The 21,606-nt window shown below is 37.8% G+C and overlaps 2 protein-coding genes across 7 annotated transcripts; one reads left to right on the top strand and one right to left on the bottom strand.

Annotated features, from left to right (window-relative positions):
* Positions 1 to 2,329: 2,329 nt before the first annotated feature.
* LOC131328922 (vacuolar protein-sorting-associated protein 11 homolog) lies at positions 2,330 to 9,146 on the bottom strand. Of its 2 annotated transcripts, none has more exons than XM_058361889.1 (5): positions 8,803 to 9,146; positions 6,928 to 7,101; positions 6,332 to 6,655; positions 4,449 to 6,233; positions 2,330 to 3,342 (listed from the first exon to the last, which is right to left on the bottom strand). In XM_058361889.1, the coding sequence occupies exons 1-5, from the start codon at positions 9,022 to 9,024 to the stop codon at positions 2,953 to 2,955; spliced, it is 2,895 nt and encodes a 964-aa protein (XP_058217872.1). In that variant the 5' UTR covers positions 9,025 to 9,146; the 3' UTR covers positions 2,330 to 2,952. The 2 variants fall into 2 exon arrangements, with proteins under 2 accessions (XP_058217872.1, XP_058217873.1); XM_058361890.1 differs by having other exon boundaries at positions 4,449 to 6,230.
* Positions 9,147 to 13,142: 3,996 nt separating this feature from the next.
* Positions 13,143 to 19,070, top strand: LOC131329851 (zinc finger CCCH domain-containing protein 18). Of its 5 annotated transcripts, none has more exons than XM_058363251.1 (8): positions 13,143 to 13,462; positions 15,054 to 15,990; positions 16,078 to 16,245; positions 16,365 to 16,544; positions 17,139 to 17,215; positions 17,324 to 17,491; positions 17,608 to 17,734; positions 18,548 to 19,070. In XM_058363251.1, exons 2-8 carry the CDS (start codon positions 15,083 to 15,085, stop codon positions 18,615 to 18,617), a joined length of 1,698 nt encoding a protein of 565 aa, XP_058219234.1. In that variant the 5' UTR covers positions 13,143 to 13,462; positions 15,054 to 15,082; the 3' UTR covers positions 18,618 to 19,070. The 5 variants fall into 5 exon arrangements, with proteins under 5 accessions (XP_058219234.1, XP_058219232.1, XP_058219230.1 ...); XM_058363249.1 differs by having other exon boundaries at positions 13,144 to 13,462; positions 15,075 to 15,990; positions 18,545 to 19,070; XM_058363247.1 differs by having other exon boundaries at positions 13,144 to 13,462; positions 18,545 to 19,070.
* The last annotated feature ends 2,536 nt before the right edge of the window (positions 19,071 to 21,606 follow it).

Raw genomic sequence — 21,606 nt, 5'->3', positions numbered from 1 at the left:
CCTTACAGGTTAGTGTAGTAAGTAATTAGAGTTTGTAAGAGAGTATATCAACTTTCGTAATATTCAAATATGCAACTAGAGTTTTGATACGGGAATGAAAGTAACGTTCCTGGCAATTTACTTTCCAAACATGGAAACAAGAACACTGCTAAGAACATTGACTGAACGAATGTTCGGAAAGGGACATACGAATGGGGATATACGAACGGAAGTTCGATTCAATAATTTTTGATATGGGAACGAAAACTAATTGCTTCCGACTTGAAAAGTTCAAAAGAACTCCGCAAGCTGGAAAGAAAAAAAAAGAGGCAAACTATAGTTAACCCCCTCTAACTAAGCCTCGCATGCACTTTGCCTTCTCTAACTTTTTTTTTGGCACTCAATCCCCTCTAGCTAACTGAAATTCAAACGGTCATAATTTCAAATGGTCATAATTTCTTCGTCCAAAATCGAAAACATGCAAATTATATATCAATTTCGAGGTCTTGAAGTCAGCTTTCTAATGACACTAAAATTACATCACGATTCAAAGCACACAGAAAGTTATGATCAAAAGAGTAAGGGCTGGTAGACAGAAAGACCGTATTGATCATAACTTTCTGTGTTTTGAATCATGATGTGATTTTGATGTCATTATAAAGCTGACTTCAAGACCTCGAAGATATATAATTTGCATGTTTTCGATTTCGGACAAAGAAGTTATGACCGTTTGAAGTTATGACCGTTTGAATTTCAGTTAGTTAGAGGAGGTTGAGTGCCAAAAAAAAAGTTAGAGGGGGCAAAGTGCACGTGAGGCTTAGTTAGAGGGGGTTAACTATAGTTTACCCAAAAAAAAAAAAAGACAACTCCACGATTATCCTATGAACTGCGTTTACCAGGTTCAGTCGATAAAATTATTGAACCAAAAATACGAATGAATGAATGCGTACATAACTACATATATACATATATCTGTGTGTACACTTCCATAGATATTTCAAGGAATCTAGTGATCATATATTACTCAAATGTTGTTTAGTGGGGGTCATCACATGAACCACGACTACCGGTATAAAAGTTCACAAGCAAAAATAGAAAGCATTTCTGGAGCTAAAAAGTTCCAGAAAAGTATGGAACATTTTGTCCTAAAGCTTCCACATCAACAGACAAGATCAACCACTAAAGCAACGCCGCTAACGACGACGACACTAAATGGCGAAAAAATCTCACATTGTCACCAAATTATCTAAGCATTATTGGTTAGTTAACTCCCAATTATTGGATTTTTGTAATCTCCTTTGACACAGTCACACAAATAATACAAGTCTTTTCCTTCCTGGGATCGGTTTCTCACATAACATATGCACGACAAGCATGTAGAGAGGAGTAAGCAGTTGCAATCCCTAATCAGCTTCCAACTTGACAGATTTTCATCTAACCACTTCATCCATTAAGATATATTCAATAAAGGGAAATTTTCAAAATGGCACATGAACTTTGCACCAAATGTCACAGAGACACCTGAACTTAAGTTTATTTCATTTAAACACATGTACTAACAAAATTCTCAAATTTAGACACTTGAACTTAAGTTTATTTCAATTAAACATCTGTACTAACAAAATTTCCAAATTTAAACCCCCACCGTTATATTTTGTCCCAAAAATTCCTGACATGGCATCTCCAACCCGTTTAAATTGCCTCATTGCACATGTTTCCAACAAGAGAAGATGCACCCAAGCAAAACCCATAGGCAAACTTCATCGTCCCCTATTGGAAACAGTGCAATTGGGCAACTTAAACAGGTTGAAGATGCCATATCAGCAATTTTTGGGACGAAATATAATAGCGGGGGTCTAAATTTTGGGATTTTGTTAGTACAGGTGTTTAATTGAAATAAACTTAAGTTCAGGTGTCTAAATTTGAAAATTTTGTTAGTACAGGTGTTTAATTGAAATAAACTTAAGTTCAGGTGCCATTTTGAAATTTTCTCTTAAATAAAACAATGAACAACAATGCTTACAGTCGATAGGAATGGCATCCAACTTCTAGGTATGAGAGACAAATCACCTCAGTTTCATTCTGATAGGCCGACAGAGAGGTATTTTAAGAACCTAGGTGTTTCCACTAACCATCAAGTTGTGCGTCTCAACGACAGAAATTTGAAAAGTAAAAAATTATGATTTTTACACAAGTATTTTGAGAAACATCCAAGAAAAAGCTTATAAAAGTTAGGCACAAAACTAACAAACGCGAAAACAATTTGAAAAAGGACAAAACCAAAAAGTTGTGGTCCACAACTTCTTGTTTAGTGGAAACAAGATCATATAAAATTGAAGCAAATAAAAACTACATCAAAAGCATCAATCTTGATAGTATTCGTCAGAATGAATTAACAATTCGACAGAGATCACAACCTAAATTAAACCTGTACGGAGAAAACTCTATACTAACGAAAAAATAACATAAACATGTTCCTATACATGTTGAAACCGAATAACTAGCACTATTAACGAAAAAAATGATAATTGGCTGACACGCACAAAGTCAAATCCCAGCCCTCGCATAGTACACTTACAGACACAGCACAAACAAAACAAAAATCATGTGAACAAAAATCTACAATATAATTAATTGATTTGCCAGAAAATGGAAGATACAGACCAGTCTATTCATTGAGAACTTGCCGAGTGGGATTTTAGGCTAACATACCTCCGTGGTAAACATTTCATAACCAACCCTTGCATGCACTTCTGTGAGAAGCCACAGAATTTCTCACTTCCCATTGACTTGACCAACTGGGTCAAACAAGGTGTTAGCGGCCATTTATATTTGCCAATAACCATTAGTTGCAGAGAAGCCACGACTTCACTCAGTTCTGACCCACATTCAAAAATTCCTTCACAAGGTTTGTTAGCAAACCAATGAGTAAGAGTGAGAATTCAAGGTAAAAGCACGCGCGTATAATGAATCTCAGAAGCCGCTGCTGGAAGACGAGTTGCCTGCTCCAAGAGTGCCATTTCCTCGAATGCGAGTTTTGCTAATGATTCCCTTCCCAAAATATTCCGCAATCACAGAAAACCCATCCTTTGAATTCTTCACTTTATTGAAGAATTGATCCTGGTCTTTGGAATTTTGCTCCAAGCTTCTCTTCATTTCCAGGACGGATCTGTACTCAGGAGCACACTCTGGACATTCTTTCTCATTGTCACCCAGGCAACGCAGATGGAATGAGTGCATGCACATAAAGTGGACAGCAGGGAGGTCAAGGGTAAAAGTGCAAGCAGTGCACTTACTAAGCTGGAAGATTCTGGCATTTGACCTAAGATCCTGGATTTCCTTCCGCATTGCCAGAGTTTCTTCCTGCACAATTTTGAGGAAAATATTATTCAGTTCAGACCATTCTGTTATCTCATTTGAACAAGCATTTCAGCTGGGGATAGGATGTCATATATGTCTGTCTTAGATTAATTCACAATGAGAGATATATGACTGGTAGAGATAAGAACCTAAAGGAAATGGAGTGCCAAAAGTTTGATTATGTGAACCCTTTAGTAGCTAATTACAATTGTCGAATCACACGCAGCACAAATCATTCCACTTCTAGACAAACATAATGTACATCAAGCCATTCTAGTATTTTGAAATGGTAGAACCCATTGCATACACTTCTATTTCTACAGTCTTGAATATAAATGAATGTAAAATGTAGATGCAAAAGCCATTCTAGGATTTTGAAATATTTGAACCCATTGTATGCACTTATATCTCAACAGTCTTGAATCTGAATGACAATCTTCTCACCAGTGGCATAAGGCCATGGCCACTGATCCTTAAAAGATGCTGAACTCGTATAGCCAGGCTCTCGTAGTCCACCTTTTCACCAGAAGAATCATAATACTACAGGAGACTCTTTTAGCAGTGACTATGGCATTTTTCACCAATACTAGTAAATAAAATTCGCCTTTTAGGCATTTCCCTCAAATTGAAGCCATATCAATACATTTTCGGAAGGCCCATGTTAAAGTTTTTTTGTTTCTAAGAAACCAATGATTTTATGTAAGAACATCCCATCCAATTGAATGAGTTTGAAAGCCATTTCATTCGTAAGGAAACTGTTTGACTGGAGAAAACGAGGGAAAGGTTATATTCTCACAAAACAAGAAAAGGAGGGAACATTCTCACAAAACTGTTGATCTTCATACACATGAAATGCACACGCGTAATGTGAGCTAATAGTCTAGTGTTATGTTTCCATAACCGTCTATGGCAAGGGGAAAATGCATATGCCCCATGCTAGTACCTTCACACAGTATAAGCTCTACAGCTCTAGCTCAATTTTCAAGTGATGTGTTGATGTGCAGCAGGGCAAGAGGTAATTTGTCCATCAAAAATCTAGTATTTTAGCACAAGCTTCATTCTAGGTAAATCCAAAGAACAAATAGAGTAGAGAAAACTGTAACACCAACCTGATACTTGTCAATAGCTTTCCTGTCATCTTCAATTAGCTTTGATTCCTGTTCAAGTTTCCTAGCTATATAATCTTTGATGACAGAGAGAGTGAGACATGGATTGTTAGACAGGGTCTGGAGAACAATGATAGGAGGCAAGATGTCATCTCTCTCAATATAAGTCAAAACTTCCTTGACTTCTTTCGAGCAATCTTCTCCAAGTTCGCCAAAGTACTTCAACACATCAGCCCATAGGGATGGGTCACCTCCCTTACCTGAATCCCCCAGCCTCTTGCAACATGCTATCAAACCCTCATGATCATGGGACTGCATGTAGCAAGCTGTCACCTCTTTGAAGAGTTTCATCTTCTCGTAGAGATATAACAGACCTTCTTTAAATTCGTTCATTTCACACAGAATTATAGCAAGGTCAACATCATAGAGTGGATGCTCCAGGTCTGATGGCCATGCAGTCTTAAGCAAGCGTAGCCCCTTCTGAAGTCTCTCCTGATGATACTTTTCCTTATTCAAATCTTTCTGATACACACTTAATTTACCATTGGTCTTCGGTCTTGACATTACCGCTGGTGCTGATGGCCTTCCCCCTCTGGAATTAGTAGGAGGTTCATCAATGTTAGCTTGTGATATTAATGGGAAATCCAAGTCATTCGACAAGTATAACTCCAAGAGAGTGTTGTGAATCTCTACTTGAGCAGGTGAGTCCTTCACTTTGTTTGTGTATTGCTCCAGAAAGTTCATAAGTGCTTCCGGATGATGGATAAATATGTTGAGAAAATCAACAGGGGATGGTAACATGGATGTGTATAAACCACTAGAAGAACCTCTCCTGGCTAGTTCAGCATCCTCTGTGCAAAGTCGCATGAGTATTTCAATAGCATCATCTGGTTTGTGTTCTATGAGAATTTTTCCATACTCTTTTACTGTCACCCCAGCTTGACTAGGTTCAAGACTAGAAATATACTGCAATGCTTCTTCATAACTACCCAGATCTTCAAGTAAGATCTTTAAGTACCATTCATGTCTTCCTGCCTTCTTTGCTACATACATTGCATGCTCATGATAATTGGCAGCACGGCAGACCCTTATTGCAGTTTCAACATCAAATTTATGCTCCCCAACACCGTCCTCACGTTTGATGAATACATTAAGTTTTTCAACATCTTTCAACTTCGTGTAACAATTTAGCAGAAGAGTTGTATGGTCTTTTGAAGCAAGCCCCTTCTCGTGTAGTTTCTCCAAGTAGTTTGTAAGGTTGTAGATTCTTTGAGCATCTAAAAACTTCTGTATCACATATGAAGGCTCAAGATGACCTATGGTGTTTATATACTGAGCCATGGCCTCATCATACTCTTGTTTGCTGTATAAATGATCCCCGTACTTCCTCAACACTTCAGCTGTTGCGGCAGCATCAGCTTGTTGACTTTGAACAAGATTTATGGCAACCGTGTAAAGATTCTTCTTAAAAAGCATATCCAACTTGCTTTCCATGTCCTTTTCCCCAATACACAGAGCTGATTTGTCCGCCATTATAAGTATTATGTTACCCCATTCGCAAAGCATCTGAGAAACTTCCTTGGTAACAAAACTGTGGGCAATTAAACGGTTCTTCAGGTCATAGATGTTGAATGTATTCTTGTTACTTCTGTGGTCTGCAATGACACATAAAAGATAACCACGAAACCAGCCAAGGAATTTCTTCTCTCCTTCAAAGGCCCAACAAGGTCCACGACCATCAACTTCGTAGAAATACACAGCCTCATCTCGACCAATCATTAGCTCCTGCTGCAAGGACAGTAATGCAACAATCAGGACAAAAGAAAATATCAACAATAAATTTGTCTACGGGAAAAATAAAAAATTGATAACCAAGAACTGCATACCGAACGATCAGTCATTGCAACAGCGTTAGAGTTGCATCCAATCTGATCAAGGGTATTCTGACTATATGGTTCAGTCTGCAAGCTAAATAAGCTCACTGAAGTTGGAGTAACTGCAAATAATTGAGTTGCTTGACCATCCACACGAAATCCCATTCCCATTATGGAAGACTGGCTTTTGTCTGTATGACTATACACCTCCAGTTTGAAGCGCTTGATACGCTCACGTGCAATGTCCCCTTTAATACCGTAAATGTAACCATTGTCTAATCCAATTGCTATAAGTAAGATTGGCGGTGCTTCCTCCAGAACCAAAAATGAAGTAATCTGCATTTCATGGAAAATATTGTTCACAGCTTTTTGATAAGTGGGCCCAAAAGTTTTAGGTCCAAGGGGCATCTTACTCGTTTGAAGCTGCCAATGTCATTAAGACATCTAAGTGTTGCCTTATGAACTTCCTCTTCTGCTATTAGGATTTGGTTATGGGGGTTTTACTTGTACTCATAGTCGACTTCAAGTGTTGCACATGTTACTTAATTCCTTGACAAGTTTCCCGTGTGAGATGAGAAAGCAAAGAGCAAACAGAAGCAACTACATACCTTCGCTTCTGGATATTGATATGTGAATATCCGTAAGATCTGAACACATTCAGGGCTTGATGTGCTTGATCCCTCCGGTTGCATCTTGTCGAGATCAAAAACCTTCAGGCACATAGATGATAGCTGCGGCGATATTTGTTCATCTTCCCCCACAGTTACTAGGTAATTACGTTGCTGGTTTATCCAAAAACACACGCATCAATTTCAATCCACAACTAAGCTAGATTAACAAAGCACCACAAAAATCCCGACATCATCCCATTCATCTGTTTGGATTCATGCGGATTTCAAATTAAGTGGCAGCCATTACTATTCACTGCAATAGCTCAAATTTGGATTCATGGTTTCCATATAGATTCAAGATTGAGGTTTTCAGCTTTATCATGATAGATTTGAAATGACTTTTAACTTGTGGAGATATGAAATCATTCATGTTAAGAACTCCAGGTATACAAGCAACCAACTAAAACACAACCCTTTTATGTTAAATCCCTGCTCCACCTTCGATGCTCAAGCCACTAAACTAGATATGTTATGGTTTTTTTTGACAATGAACTTCAATCCTGTCATTCTAAATCCTCCACTATCCAAATGGAGCCTTGAACTTAGGGGTGCACACGATCTAGATTGGTGCAGTTTCGTATGAATTCAGCCTTGAACTTAGGGTGCACACGGTGGTGCAGTTATGTACAAATGTAGAAACCAGATCATTCTGAACAGTTCCAAGCACCTGGCTGTCATACATGCAGAACCTGGCCAAAACCAAACCGCATGATCAGTCCGGTTCTGGTTTGACACCATGTTCTCCTCTGTTGCTCTATTAGCATCCAAACACTTACCCCAAAACCATGGAGTCACAAAGTCGTATCATAGTTATAGCAATTTCATGATCAATCAAAATCCAAATTAGTTCAACATTAATCAAAATTCTCCCACTAATAAAGCACCTCACAAAAATTGTACCAAAATAATCCATAACATTTATGTTAGTGAAGCCGATCAAAAAAAAAATTTTATGCTGGTGAAATGGGACCTCCTAAACCCCCATCATCACTGTGGATGAAACTTCAAAAAAGGAAAATCATTAGGTCGAACAAGGCAACTCAGTTATTAACCAAGCTGATCGGAAAAAAAACCTCAGTTATTAACCAATACATGTACTTATACAATCACATATACACACATACAGAGGGTGATCAAATCGTTGCGCTCCGGTTTTACCTGTGAATTCTAATTACAACACCAATAACCAAACCAAAATTACTAGTAATAATTTTCCAAGAACATTAGTTCGAATAAGGCAACTCCGTTATTACTTATCAACCACGACAAGTATTTAATTACATATATACACGTATAGAGAGTGATCAAATCCATTCGCTCCGGTTTTACCCGTGAATTCTAATTACAGCACCCATGACCAAACCAAAATTAGTACTAGTTCTTATTTTCCGAGAACCATAACCATACCACAAATCACAGAACGGTATCAAATAAGCCGGATGATAGGTTCGGATCTGCCCACCAGTTCCTTTTCGGCTTTATTCAATTCCTTATATCTTTCACTATGGATCTCCAAATCTTTGATAGTTCTCAATTAGTCTATTATAAAAGGTTTTCAAATTCATGAAAAAATATTAAAGATTGAAAGATATAATGAAAAATGACACCATATTCAAAAAAAAAAAAAAAAAAATGACACGAATATAAAAAATTGACATCTTTTTTTTTGGGAATGGAGCCCTTCATTCCGAACTAAAAACCCTAATCAGTTTTCCAACTAGATGAAAAACTCCCAATGCATAAGAAAAGAAAACAATTAGCATCAATTGGAATGAGAATGAACCGACTGGAGAAGAAGCAAAATGATCAGACCTTGAGCTGCTGGAGGAAGAGGACGGAGGCAGAGTGCGCTTGGAAGCCGTAGTTGAACTTCAACCCCCGATCGAGCAAGCTAACGGCGCCGTTGTCGCAGCCGACGATGATCTTCCCCCTGCCGCTCGAGCAGCAGGTGACGTCGCCGGTGACGTCCTCGGGGATCGAGCACTTCCCGGCGAATTTCTCCTCGAAGAACTCGAATTTCCTCCACTGGTACATCACGCCCGGCCGATTCTACGCGTTTATGTGTGTATCGTCGACGTATCTCTCAGATCATATGAAGGGGTTAACGAGTTCCATGAAATTTTCCTGCCGAGTGCTGACGAACGATTGCTGGAGATCCGCACATTTTGTGTGGGTCCGAATAGTGGTGGAGCTTCGGTAGTCGGGTCAAGCCCACAGTATGGGCCCTTGGGAAGGTTTTGAGGAAGCCCAAACCATTCTACTCTTGGGTCCAAGGGAAGGTTAGGGTCTGTTTGGAACTTAGGGAAAAGAAAGGAAAAGAAAGGAAAATTAAAAAAATTTCCCTCCTATTGTTTGGTTGAAGAGAAAGTGACAAGAAAATAAACACTTTTAAGTTTTATGAACAGTAAATTTTTCTTCCTATTTTCCTCTCATTTTCCTCCCACTTTATTTTCTTTTCCTTTCCTTTCCTTTCTTCAAGTTCCAAACAGAGCCTAAAGGTTTAGAGCAGCAATTAAATTAAAGGAAAGTGATTTTGCCACTCTCATGCCCGGCCCCAGCACCCCGAGCTCTCGAGTTTTATAATTTTTATTTTGTATATATTCGATTTTGAATATTATTGATAATAGTGTGCAGCTACTTATAATCTTAATAATTTTAATTTGATTTGATAAACAACCGGTTATTTTACATTCTCGTTTCTCAATTTCTTCCATAAATAAAAAAATTAAGCACATGACAGTCGAAGTAGTCTAAAGGAAAAAATAAAATGATTAGTATACTTTAACTGCATTAGTCTATAATCATTTCAATAATTCAATATACAAATGTAATGTACTGGTACAAAAACTTTTATAATATAATAAGTACACATTCTGATAAAAAGTATATATCTACTAAGCGGACCCCCGAGGTTAAAATCCTAGCTCCACTACTGTCTAACGACACTCCCCTATGTGTTTTTGCCTCTACAAAACAATAAGTTAAAACAGAGAAATTAACCGGTGGTTGTTACAAAAGATCTTGTGGATAATGAGGGGTTCAAAAACACTCTAAAGTTTTTTTTTATATGGAAAAATTTATTAAGAAACCTGATAGGGGTACATCAAGTAGGAAAGAGGGAAAGATAATCCATCAAAATGTTGGAAAATGGGCAGAGGGCCAAAGCCCTAAAAAGCAAACTTAGCCCAAACACTGATGAGCAAAGCCCAAAAAACACCCTATGAGCCTCAAAATGTCCAAATTTGAACAAGTACAAACAAACGAAAAAACTTACACTTCATTTGGAACTTGAGGAATGTAGAGGACCACAAAAACGTGGAATTAAACACGTTTAGTAACAACATACAAAATCATTACAATTAAATTGCAATTAGGAGTTACCTAAGCATGTCTTAATTATCCTTCCCTGGCGACAGGTAAGACATTAAGAATAGGAATTGGATAAGTTTAAACTCGCTAATCAAGTTTCTAATACACTACCTTTGTTTGCCAATCTTCTCATTTACTTTTCTCTCTTTCTTGTCTTTGCGCATATATACATGCATCAGGCAAATATGCCAAAAACAATTTACTGCTATTAGTATTTCAGTTTTACATGAGTAGTGGAACATTTAATTCATTCCTTTTTAAAAATCTTTTTGCTATAGTAATTGCCGAGCACCCCGTGCCGAGCGGGGTCCGGCCGTTCATCTCAGCACGGATTATTCGGATTGAATTTGAGCGCATAGAGATCTGAACCGCTAAAAGTTGAGTTTTACACGAAAAAATGGACGACCATAAGTGAACAATTTAACTTTAAAGATAGTTGACAGATCACGGTCGTCCATTTTTTCGTGTATAAACTCAACTTTTGACATACCTATTAATGTTCGGACAAAACTGATTTTTTGCATAAATACATTATTTTACGAGCCCTACAAGATGCATGGTTCGGATTTTTCAAAAAAACGCGCGAATGGGTCCCATACGGGATTGTCCGGACAGCCCCTTGTCCGGTTGATCCGGAAATAACTTTTTCTCAATGAAATATTAGAGAACATTGAATAATTATTCCGAGAGTGGTGGAACCCTCGAAATTAACAGGTAAGATTTTGATATGGTCCATATGGAGCATATGGGTCCCAATTAAGTGATTCATAATCATAGAATTTGAAGCATTTAACAAAAAAGAAAAAGAAATATCATAGTATGTGGAGGAGCATAGCAGATCTATTTTTACAGTGTTTGTGACGAAAAATTATTCAATGCTCTTAGACACGGTCACATATGGTGTCCTAGGCCTTTCCTCAATCACATTCTTTTGTGGGATTTAAAGCTAAGTATGAGAACTCTACAATAATGTATGACGAGGAGAGACTTGTGACATCGCCACCTAATACCTTACGACATTGAATAATCTCTCATTTGTAGATGTCTAGGACTCTAGATTCTGGGGTATATACTATATACATAGATGCTGATTAATATGATTTTCACCTTCAGCATCAGGAGTGGGTCCACCTGGAAAATCACAATAAAATAATTCCAAAAAAGGCCACACACTCATGAGGCCACCGATGATTTTGTCCGATCATTAACTTTCACCGTCCGGAAATTAGTCAATGCTTACAAATTGGTTCAGGTATCCGGTTAAAAGAAGATTAATATTTTCTATAACAGACAAACCATTCAAATTCTCTTTATCCCGAACATTGGAATTTAAGCTGTCTTGTTAGCCGTTCAGTTTCTCATTTGAAATTTGGAAAACGTGTTTATTTTTTTTATTTTATTTTTACAAAAGTGAGAGATACTGCATTGATAAAGTCCAACGGCACTTACACAATGAAATTCATAACAGATAATTTGGACAAAGCCAAAAAGCCAAATTAATCATCTAACTGATACATAACGAGAAAGAACAAGGCGATTGATGTCTTTTATCCCCAGCCCAGGCATCGCCTGAAAATGTTTCTATTTAAGCTGAGTGAATTTAAGCCAACTTGTTAGCCGTTCAATATCTCGGTTAAAATTTGGAAAATGTGTCTATTTAAGCTGAGTATTACGTTCTGATATGCCATTTAGGCACGAGTATATGCTATTGTGTGTGTGTATATATATATATATATATATAAATATCCACTTTACCACGTCAAAGCCAACAAGTTTTTCTTGCCAATCCCAATATTGTATATATCGGCGGGGTTAGCAGGGTGTAAGTATATTAGTCCACAGAGGGTTCAGATACTATCCAAGGCAGGCTCAAGGGTTTTTAGTACCCAAGGCCTAATAAACAAAAATATGTCTTTAAAGAGTTAATACTTAAACAATTTTTATAACAACAATCACAATATGAGAAAACCAAACCAATAAAAAGTTCTACTAATCATTATATACAAACAAAAAATACGAAGTTTTCAAATAGGAAAATATATATTATCTTAAGAACGCATGAGTATCACTTGAATATTACTTGTGTTGTGTTGCATTTCTAGAAGCAAAAGTATCAAAAGAGTCCTACTCAAACTCAAGCAGTAAAAATATTGGAGTGCCCATAAAATTTGAAAATTTTGAGATGAGGCCCCGACCTCTTGGACCTTGGGGATGGACCGGCACTGATACTATCCATAATCCTGAACTCCAACAATGCTCGAACCTCCGCCACCACCGCTGCGGGGGAGGGTGAGAAAGCCAGCTAGCAATGTCAAAACTGGTCTGGAAGAGGCTATTTTGGTAATTTCCCTGTAGCAAAACCCAAAAGCTCAACTGACTCCTTGTATATAGTAGGGATTCCCGCAAATCTCTGCAACGACAGGTATGACCCATTAATCATTCAAATTTCATAACGGATTTTAACATATAGACTCTGTCAATCGAGTAACTAAAATGCTTGGACAAATTAAAAAAAATTAAAATTATTTGAACCATGAAAGAAATACAATTTTAAAGGCCGTTCCGAACTCAACCGTGTGAAAAGAGTCATTTAAAGCACAAGAATTTACGAACATAGAACGACTCCAAACATGATCATGTACAAAGTTGTACTAACCAAGAGTTGTTTTTTCTCGATTTTTAAAAACAAAATCTGTACGTACGTTTTCATGTCAGTTTGTTTAGTGGGTGTGTGGGTTTTGGTTGTGGGGTCTCTGCTTCTATAACTGCGTTAGATAACATGTGCGAGAGAGAGAGAGAGAGAGAGGAGAGAGGGGAGAGTGAGCTGTGCTTGATTTTGAACTAAAGACAAGGCGGTCTTTAAAATCTATCCTTTCTGTCACTTTGCTTTTAGACTGGTGTCGTTTTTGGGCAGAATTGAGGGCGTAGTTTAGGCTAGTGGAATAGAAGAGGATAGAAATAGCAAAAACTAGGAGACACAGGGGAGAAACCAGGAGAGAGAGAGAGAGAGAGAGAGAGAGAGAGAGAGAGAGAGAGGAGTGATTAATCACTGAGGAGTTTTAGGCCATGAATTGATTCAGTGTTCAGAGGCCTCTGAGATTTGGTAGGTAAATGTTTTCGTGTTCATTTTTGTGCCCCCTTTTGTACTTTCTTTTTTGTGTTCTTGTGAATTTAGGAATGAATCTTGAAATGGGGTTTTTTTGTGACTGAGTTTTAGATATGTATTCCATCTTTGAAATGTTCGACATGCAACTTCTTGTTAACCCTCTCTCTCTCTCTCTCTCTCTCTCTCTCTCTCTCTCTCTCTCTCTCTCTCTCTCTCTCTCTCTCTCTCTCTCTCCAATGTTCAATTCTTCTGGAAATTGTAATCTTTCTAATGGGTTTTGCTCAATTAATTCTCAGTGTCTCAGATGTCTTTGGCGTCTTGGGCTTCCATCGGCATGTTCAAGATTTGTTTGTTGCCTAGGATTTGGGAATAGATCCTATCAAATGGCGAAAAAGAAATTGGAGATGGGGAATTATTACAGAAAATATAGATCATGGTCACGGGGTTTTTCGGAAAATGTTGTTGAGACATTATTAATAGTTTCGATATTTTTTAATTGAAGTTGTTGGTCCTGTGAAACGAGAAAAATGAGTACTTTTTCCCCCCTTTCATTCTTTCAATTTTATGCAAAAAAATGATTTCTGTTAAATCGTAAGTTTGTGGTGGAAACTGGGGTTGTTTGGGCTTGTTCGTTTGGGGCTTTAAAGCTCCTGCACGGTCTCCAATATATTTTCTGTATCTATCTCTCTATTCAAAACCCAAAATGAACAATTATATATGAAGATCAAGATTTGGAAGGTTTTTTCTTGAGAAAAATGCTCATTTGTGAGTTTTATTCTTTCTTCATATAAGGTCGTGAAATCTTTTTTTTTTTTTTTTTTGGAAAGAAGAGTGTGTTGATGATCCAGACTAATCTCTCTGGCCCCTCCCACAGTCCTTCCCGCGCGTTTGCGTGAGGTGAGATGAAATCCTTATTGAGGTTAGTTCAATTGGGTTGTGGAGAACATGGGATTTCTCTCCAACTTTGTCTTGCCAAAGAAGAAAGATCTCATGTTTAATTTCGAGTTTCTCCTTCGGTCAACATTGATTTGACATACTATTTTTGTGGGTTTATTTCATGCGTTTTTTCTTTAATTTGTTGTGTTTCATCTTACCCCAAAGGGGAAAGAAATGACAAAAAAAAAAGGAACTCATCTGCCTTACTGATGCTGTTCTTGCTTTGTGGATGAGTCCTACTCATGTTCATTTTATGGCCTAAACATTGTAGCTTAGGGACCATTCCATCTATTCGCTTTGCTACTCGTGACTAGGAATAATTAGTGAATGTTGTCAAAGCAATCACTCTAATAAAATGGATCAAGAATCATGGGTTTTCATTATCTATCATGGCCTTCCCTTTTCGATATAACAAAAACAAGCAAAATTTTAGATTCTCTGATGTTTCTATAATCTATGGACATACATTCTAATAGTTTCTTTCTCAATCACATTGTTTACTAGATTTCACCTTGTTTCATTGGCTTTATTAATCTCTCTCTTTGTCAAGACAATCGCCGAACGCTTGTTTGCCATATTTTAGCCTGTGTCATTGATGTATGCCCTTTCTTTGGGTACTTATTTGATTTATAAGCACGTAATATGTATGCAGATATACATTTTGTTTGTGAAGGTTTGGCGATGGACCTTCCCGAGTCTACCAAAGTTGTATACAATAGGATCCAGAAACTAGAGCCAGAAAACGTCTCTAAAATCCTCGGATATATCCTGATACAAGAGAATGCTGATCGCGACATGATCCGTCTGGCCTTCAGCCCGGATAATTTGCTCCACTCTCTGATTAACAAAGTCAAAACCCGCCTTGGATTAACCTCCACAGCACCAATTTCCGCTCCCATTTCCCCACCTCAGTTGATCCCAAACCAGCCCTTGGATATCCCCCTACAGTTCGTGCATTTCTCCCAATCCCCATCTCGCCCCTTCTCATCGCCTGCTAGTCTAAGAGCTAACCATCCTTATACTGTGGAATTTGCGCCACCCATTTACGCTGATTCAGCTGCCAATCGTGACTACCACCTGCAAAACCAACTTCAGTTTCTATCACTGGAAGATCGTTTGGATAACTCTGTTGGTTCGGATTTCTCTAGCAGCAATTACTATTGCCCAGAACCGGCATTAGGCCCTAGAACCAGGAGGTCTCCAAGCTTGCCTGAATTTCCTCTCAAGGTTTGCCATTACTATATCAAGGGTTTCTGCAAGCACGGAAACAACTGTAGGTATTTCCACCCCACCCCAGAAAGCTTCTCTCAGATGCTCAACAACCCTAGTTCAAGCGTGTTTTATAATGAAGACAATTTTTTCTCACCTGGGTCTCTTGAGAAGTTAGAGTTGGAAATCACTGAGCTTTTGAAATCAAGGAGAGGGTTTCCTGTTTCGATTGCCTCTTTGCCAATGTTGTATTATGAGAAATATGGGAAGAGTTTGCAGGCTGAGGGCTACCTCACTGAGAGCCAGAGACACGGTAAGGCTGGCTATAGCCTTACCAAACTTCTTGCTCGATTGAAGAACAACATTCGTCTTATTGACAGGTAGGAATGTTGGATTTCAATATTTCTTGGTTTATTTCATTTTCATGTTCGCTGGTTTGATTCTTTGTTCATACTTTTGGCATGCAGACCTCATGGCCAGCATTCGGTAATTTTGGCTGAAGATTTTCCGAAATATATGGAGTTCAATGGGGAAAGAAGTGATCATGGGGGGATTGATGCCAGTTCTCGGCAGATTTATCTTACTTTTCCAGCTGAGAGCACATTTACGGAGCAAGATGTTTCCAACTACTTCAAGTAAGCGTGGTTGGCACGATTTAAATTTACTAAACGGTCCAAGAGATTATTTTGTTCGCTTTAGAACTTTTTTTTTCCCTTGTTGAATTGTTGGCTTTTTTTTTTTTTCCTCTCTTTAGCAAGTATGGGCCTGTTCAAGATGTGAGGATTCCTTGCCAACAGAAGAGGATGTTTGGGTTTGTGACCTTTGTTTTTGCCGAGACAGTCAAGCAGATTTTGACAAAGGGAAATCCTCATTTCGTATGCGGTGCTCGTGTTCTGGTGAAACCTTACAGGGAGAAGTCAAGGCTTATTGACAGGTTAACATTTGGTCTTTGTAAAGAGGGAAACTTGTTATTTTACACTTTTTTTGAGTTGGCAGTTCCATTGGATTTTGTATCTCATTCTTTGAATTTGTGTACCGCGCAATGTTTGATTTCTTCCACTAGTCAAGTTCATGACACAGATACTACTCAAGCAATCGCCAAATCTTATTTACTGCTTGATTGTTTCTACCTCAAATCTCAGTAGTTAATAAGTTAAGATTAACTAATAAGTTAAGTGTTCACGACTTGCTAATACGTAAAGTGTTTGTCTTGCAAATTTTGGTTCAGTGTTCAAAAATCGCTACGGGTTCTAAGTTCAAAAAGAAAACATGGTTCAGTATATTGAGAACTAGATGTAGCCTCATACTAAAGTTGTTATGAAAAATGACATAAGAAGAAGATAGTGTCTTTTTTTTTTTAGTTATTCAGAATCTGGCCCATTTACCTACTAACCCCGGGGACGAATCCCATCATGGTCAACTAGTCGGGTAGTAGATAAAATCTATTCAACTATTCCTGAAAATTATGAAGATTACGTTAATCAAAGGCATTTAAGTGAAAAACCATGTTATTTACGATTTTGTGCAGGAAATATGTGGACAAAATGCAGCACTCCATGTACAATGGCTCACCCTTTGATGATCAAGAACCTGAGCTTCACTCAAGTGAGAGGAATATTATGAAAACAATGCACATCTCTTTCTCTCGTTTGTATAATTTCTTTTCCTGGTCTTCGAGTTTGATAGTATTCCGTTGGCCATTTCTCTATGTAGTGCCTCAAGTTTGCGACAATTCAACATTAATCAGGCATAAACTTATGGAAGAACATCAGGCACTTGAACTAGAGAGAAAGCATCTCTCAGATATGCAATTAGCACCCAAAGCCAAAAACCATCACCAGTACTTTGGCTACTCAATGGATGAGTTGAAGCTGCCTAAAGGTTTTGAAACAATACATAACAATACATAATCGAATAATTTTGCATCCACGCGTACCCAATCATTTTGTCTATATCGTTCCTGTTTTGATGTTTCTTTTTGTTTTTGGACACTTCAGCGCGTGCAGAACAAACAGACTTCCCATCTGCTGACCATTTCAGTTATATGCTGGATGTGCTGAACAATGGTTCTACCGCTGACGACAAAGTTAGGCTCATAAATACCCGTTACGATGACCAGGAGAGGTATTTTAATTGTATGTGCTTTACGAGCTAGATTTCACGTCTTAAATGTCCTTTGCATCTGTATGGTATTGTTTTGGTGTTATTCTTTCATTTTCCGTGTTTTCCGTAATGGAAAGTTGGGAATTGTTTCAATTCATTTCATTTTTTTGGGGATGGTTCTACCGCTGACGACAAAGTTAGGCTCATAAATACCCGTTATGATGACCAGGAGAGGTATTTAAATAGTATGTGCTTTACAAGCTAGATTTCACGTCTTAAATGTTCTTTGTGTCTGTATGGTATTGTTTTGGTGTTATTCTTTCATTTTCCGTTTTTTCCATAATTGAAAGTTGGGAATTGTTTCAATTCATTTCATTTTTTTGGGGAAAAACGGTTTCCGAGATCAGGGAGAAATCTTTTTGGTCTTTTCTGAAAATTGCATTGGTATCACAACTAAATTACCAAAAAATGGTTTGTCAAGCCAAGCTTTTATCTGTTTTCTGGGAAAGGAAAGCAGAAAACAGCCAAAATATACCAAACAGGCCTGTTTTCCTTAGGAATTGGGTCCTTCCCAGTGTTGGCTTTGGACTAAGAGCAGACAGTCCAAAATCTCAGCTGTTGACATAGACAATCAATGGTTTGAATTTGTTGATAGTATCTTTTACTAGCTCAATATTACCGGTGAGAGGAAGATACTTCACCAATTTTGACCATTGACTATTGAGATGGGCGGCCGAGATTTGGACTGTCTGGTATATTAAGGACCGGAGACAACCGCTTACTGATCGTTTACTCCTTGGTGTTTTTGCTTTGCTTCTGCAAATGTTGCAGCAGTCAAGGACTTAATCTTCCAGACAGCCCATTTGCAGCTCCAATAGGGAGTGGCATCTCAACAGTGACATAGACTCGGACAGAAACAGAGAAGAACTATAGAGATAGAGGAATGAAGTTCAAGGCCATTTCAACAGGTTGGACACAGAAACACAAAACTCTCTTCTTACATCTTTCTTTCCTTTTTCCCATTTCCATCAGATAGTCTCGGACTCGTCAGTCGGTATTTCGCTGCCTGTTCATATCCAGTAGAGGAGAAATAACATATCCCGAGGAAGCAAAAAGAAGCATATGGTATAGATACATGTAAAGAGGCTTTTTTGTTGATGTTAGTAAACTTAACCACAGGAAGCAAGCAAGAAAGCTTGAGGGTTTTTAGCAGAGGATGTAAGTATAGTTTTCTTTGCATGGCTTAAGAAAGGAACTAGTGCAGTATGCAGGGTTGCTAAGAGGACTGGAAAAAAAATATGTAGCGATCTCCGCAACTCCAGAAACCAGATGCTAATAATAGTTTTTATTTTAGACAGTTTCAGTTTTAATCTGTTTTTTGAGTGATTTTGTCCACAGTTCAAGTTATTTGGTGAAGTTAGTTTTCGTTTCGTGATCTATACCTTAAAACAAACGTGTATTTTACGATCGCAGTAGAAAAAATCATCTTGAAATAGATATGTTTAATAATGAGGTTGGATTGTCTCGGAGTCCTTATGTTGGTTGGACCAAATGGCCGATATCTCGGCTGTCTATCTCGACGATCAATGGTCTAAAACTTTTTCCGGTAAGAGGCTAATCCTACCGGGAAGATACTATCAACAAATTCAAACCGTTAATTTCGTAGATGGACGATCAACATTTTGAACTGGCTGGTCTATTACAATGATGCAACTTTGGTACCTGTGTCCTTATAGTCTCAAAATATGCTCCTTTACTTTAGGCTGTGGGTCTTTGCTGCTACTTGAACCCCTTTGATTGCGGAATCAGAGTCCATAATTGTGGTTGGTGTGCAATTATTTTTCAGTGTCAGATAAAGGAGAAAAATAAAAGAAGGAAATTTAATTTTGGTATTTTTACAATCTACAGAAGAAACTGCAATTTTTAGTGGTGAGACTCTAATTTGGACGTTACAATGACTGTCTTTTTCACTAGAGATCAATCATTTGGTTTCAAATAGTCCTTATCCGTATTATCCAAGAATATAGTAGTATATGCAAATTAAAGTGGGAGAGTTCTCTGCTAGCCAATGAGATTGTTGACATGTAGATTAGTGAGGTCAGAGTTCCTTGTTCTTGATGTGGTCCTTGATGCTCAAGTGTTAGATGGGACATGATAAATAATCCCTAGGGTAGCTCAAGTAGTAACATGGATGAGTTGTAAATCCATATATTCTGAGTTCGAAACTCTCTTTCTTGGGGTCAGGCCGCAAGAGAGAAATCTCTTGTGATGCGTGGATGACCTGTTTTTGATCAGACCAGGAAGAGGAAGTAATCGAAATGTGCATAAGCTGGCCCGAATACACTAACATACTGGGGAAAAAAATAGAGATGAGACATGATAAATGGTTGTGGACCCTTGTGTGATTTTTGAAGATTTGTTTTTGATCAGACCAAGGAGGGGAAGTAATCGAAATGTGCATAAGCTGACCCGAACACACTGACATATTGGAAAAAAATAAATAGAGATGAGACATGATAAATGGTTGTGGACCCTTGTGTGATTTTTGAAGATTTGTTTTTGATCAGACCAGGGAGGGGAAGTAATCGAAATGTGCATAAGTTGGCCCGAACACACTGACATATTGAAAAAAAAAAATAGAGATGAGACATGATAAATGGTTGTGGACCCTTGTGTGATTTTTGAAGATTTGTGGATCCAATGACATGCACTCCCTTTTTTTATGCTTGGAACATATTTATCCTATTGTGGGTCCAGTCCAAATTCCATTCCATGTGATCAACAAATCAATGTTTCAACAAAAGTAATCATCTATCATTTACCTTAATGTAATCATTCGGCCTTTAAAAGGAAAAAGGTCAGAAAAGGAGCGAGAACACATACATCATAACAATCATATCCATCTAAAAGTTACAACTGTTAAAGAAATAATAGATAATAAACGGGCGTGTCTTTGGGTGTGATTCTAGACTTACTGTATAGTTGATGTATTGTGTTCTTTGACAATGGAGGACGCCAAAAAGAGGGCTGGAAGGTTAGTAGATGATGTGTGGTCCTGATCTCGAACTTAGCCGGGTTTTCTCCTCCCTAAAGTTTTAAGTTTGATTCTTCTTATCAGCAACTCTTTGGAGCCACCACATTCCAACGCGTAAGTATGTGAAATGGATGTAAGAAGGGCATCTAGTCCGAGATGCGCGCAAATTAGCTTAGAAAACCCCGCATTACTCCCCAAAAGTTCAGGTTTAAAAATGCTCAATTTTTACATCTTGATACAACCTCCAACGAGATTTTGGCATGTCATAATGAGTTAGTATCTTCAAAATAACTTGTGCGTTTTAATCTGAAATGATCGCTATTGCAGTATTTTGACCACCTGATGAAGCTATAAGCTTTATAACCATAATTGAAAGTTAGGGTTGTTTGGTGGGTTTGCTCTCCATACCATCAACCAAAATTCGATTTTTTAGTTCAGGCCACAAGAAAGTAATGTAATTTGTTGTGAATTCTTTAGACCGGACCAATGAAGAGATTAATTGAAGTGTGCGTAAACTAATTCGGACACTCTGACTGTCGGAAAAAAATACTTGAAAGTTAGAGGGTTAAACGCTCACTAATGCAGTCTCTCAGTTATGTTATTAAAAATGGACTTTCTATTAAAAATGCTAAGGGCAGTAGGGTACCGACAACTTAGTCACCGATTAAATTTTTTTTTTTTGAGTGATGTCTTAAAAATTTAGCTCAACTGAATATATGTAAGAATTGAATCCAATTTTTCAATTTTTTATTTAGAAGTTAGAAATTTTGAATGAAAAATAAAAATATTGGATCAAGAACATACACATATTCAATTGAGGTGATTTTGTTACGGGGTCATTCAAAAAAGTATCTTAAGA

Source organism: Rhododendron vialii, chromosome 6a (assembly GCF_030253575.1).
Source record: "Rhododendron vialii isolate Sample 1 chromosome 6a, ASM3025357v1".
NCBI classification, from domain to species: Eukaryota; Viridiplantae; Streptophyta; class Magnoliopsida; order Ericales; family Ericaceae; genus Rhododendron; species Rhododendron vialii.
Note: the sequence above shows the minus strand (reverse complement) of the source record. Positions and strands in the feature narration are given on the sequence as shown.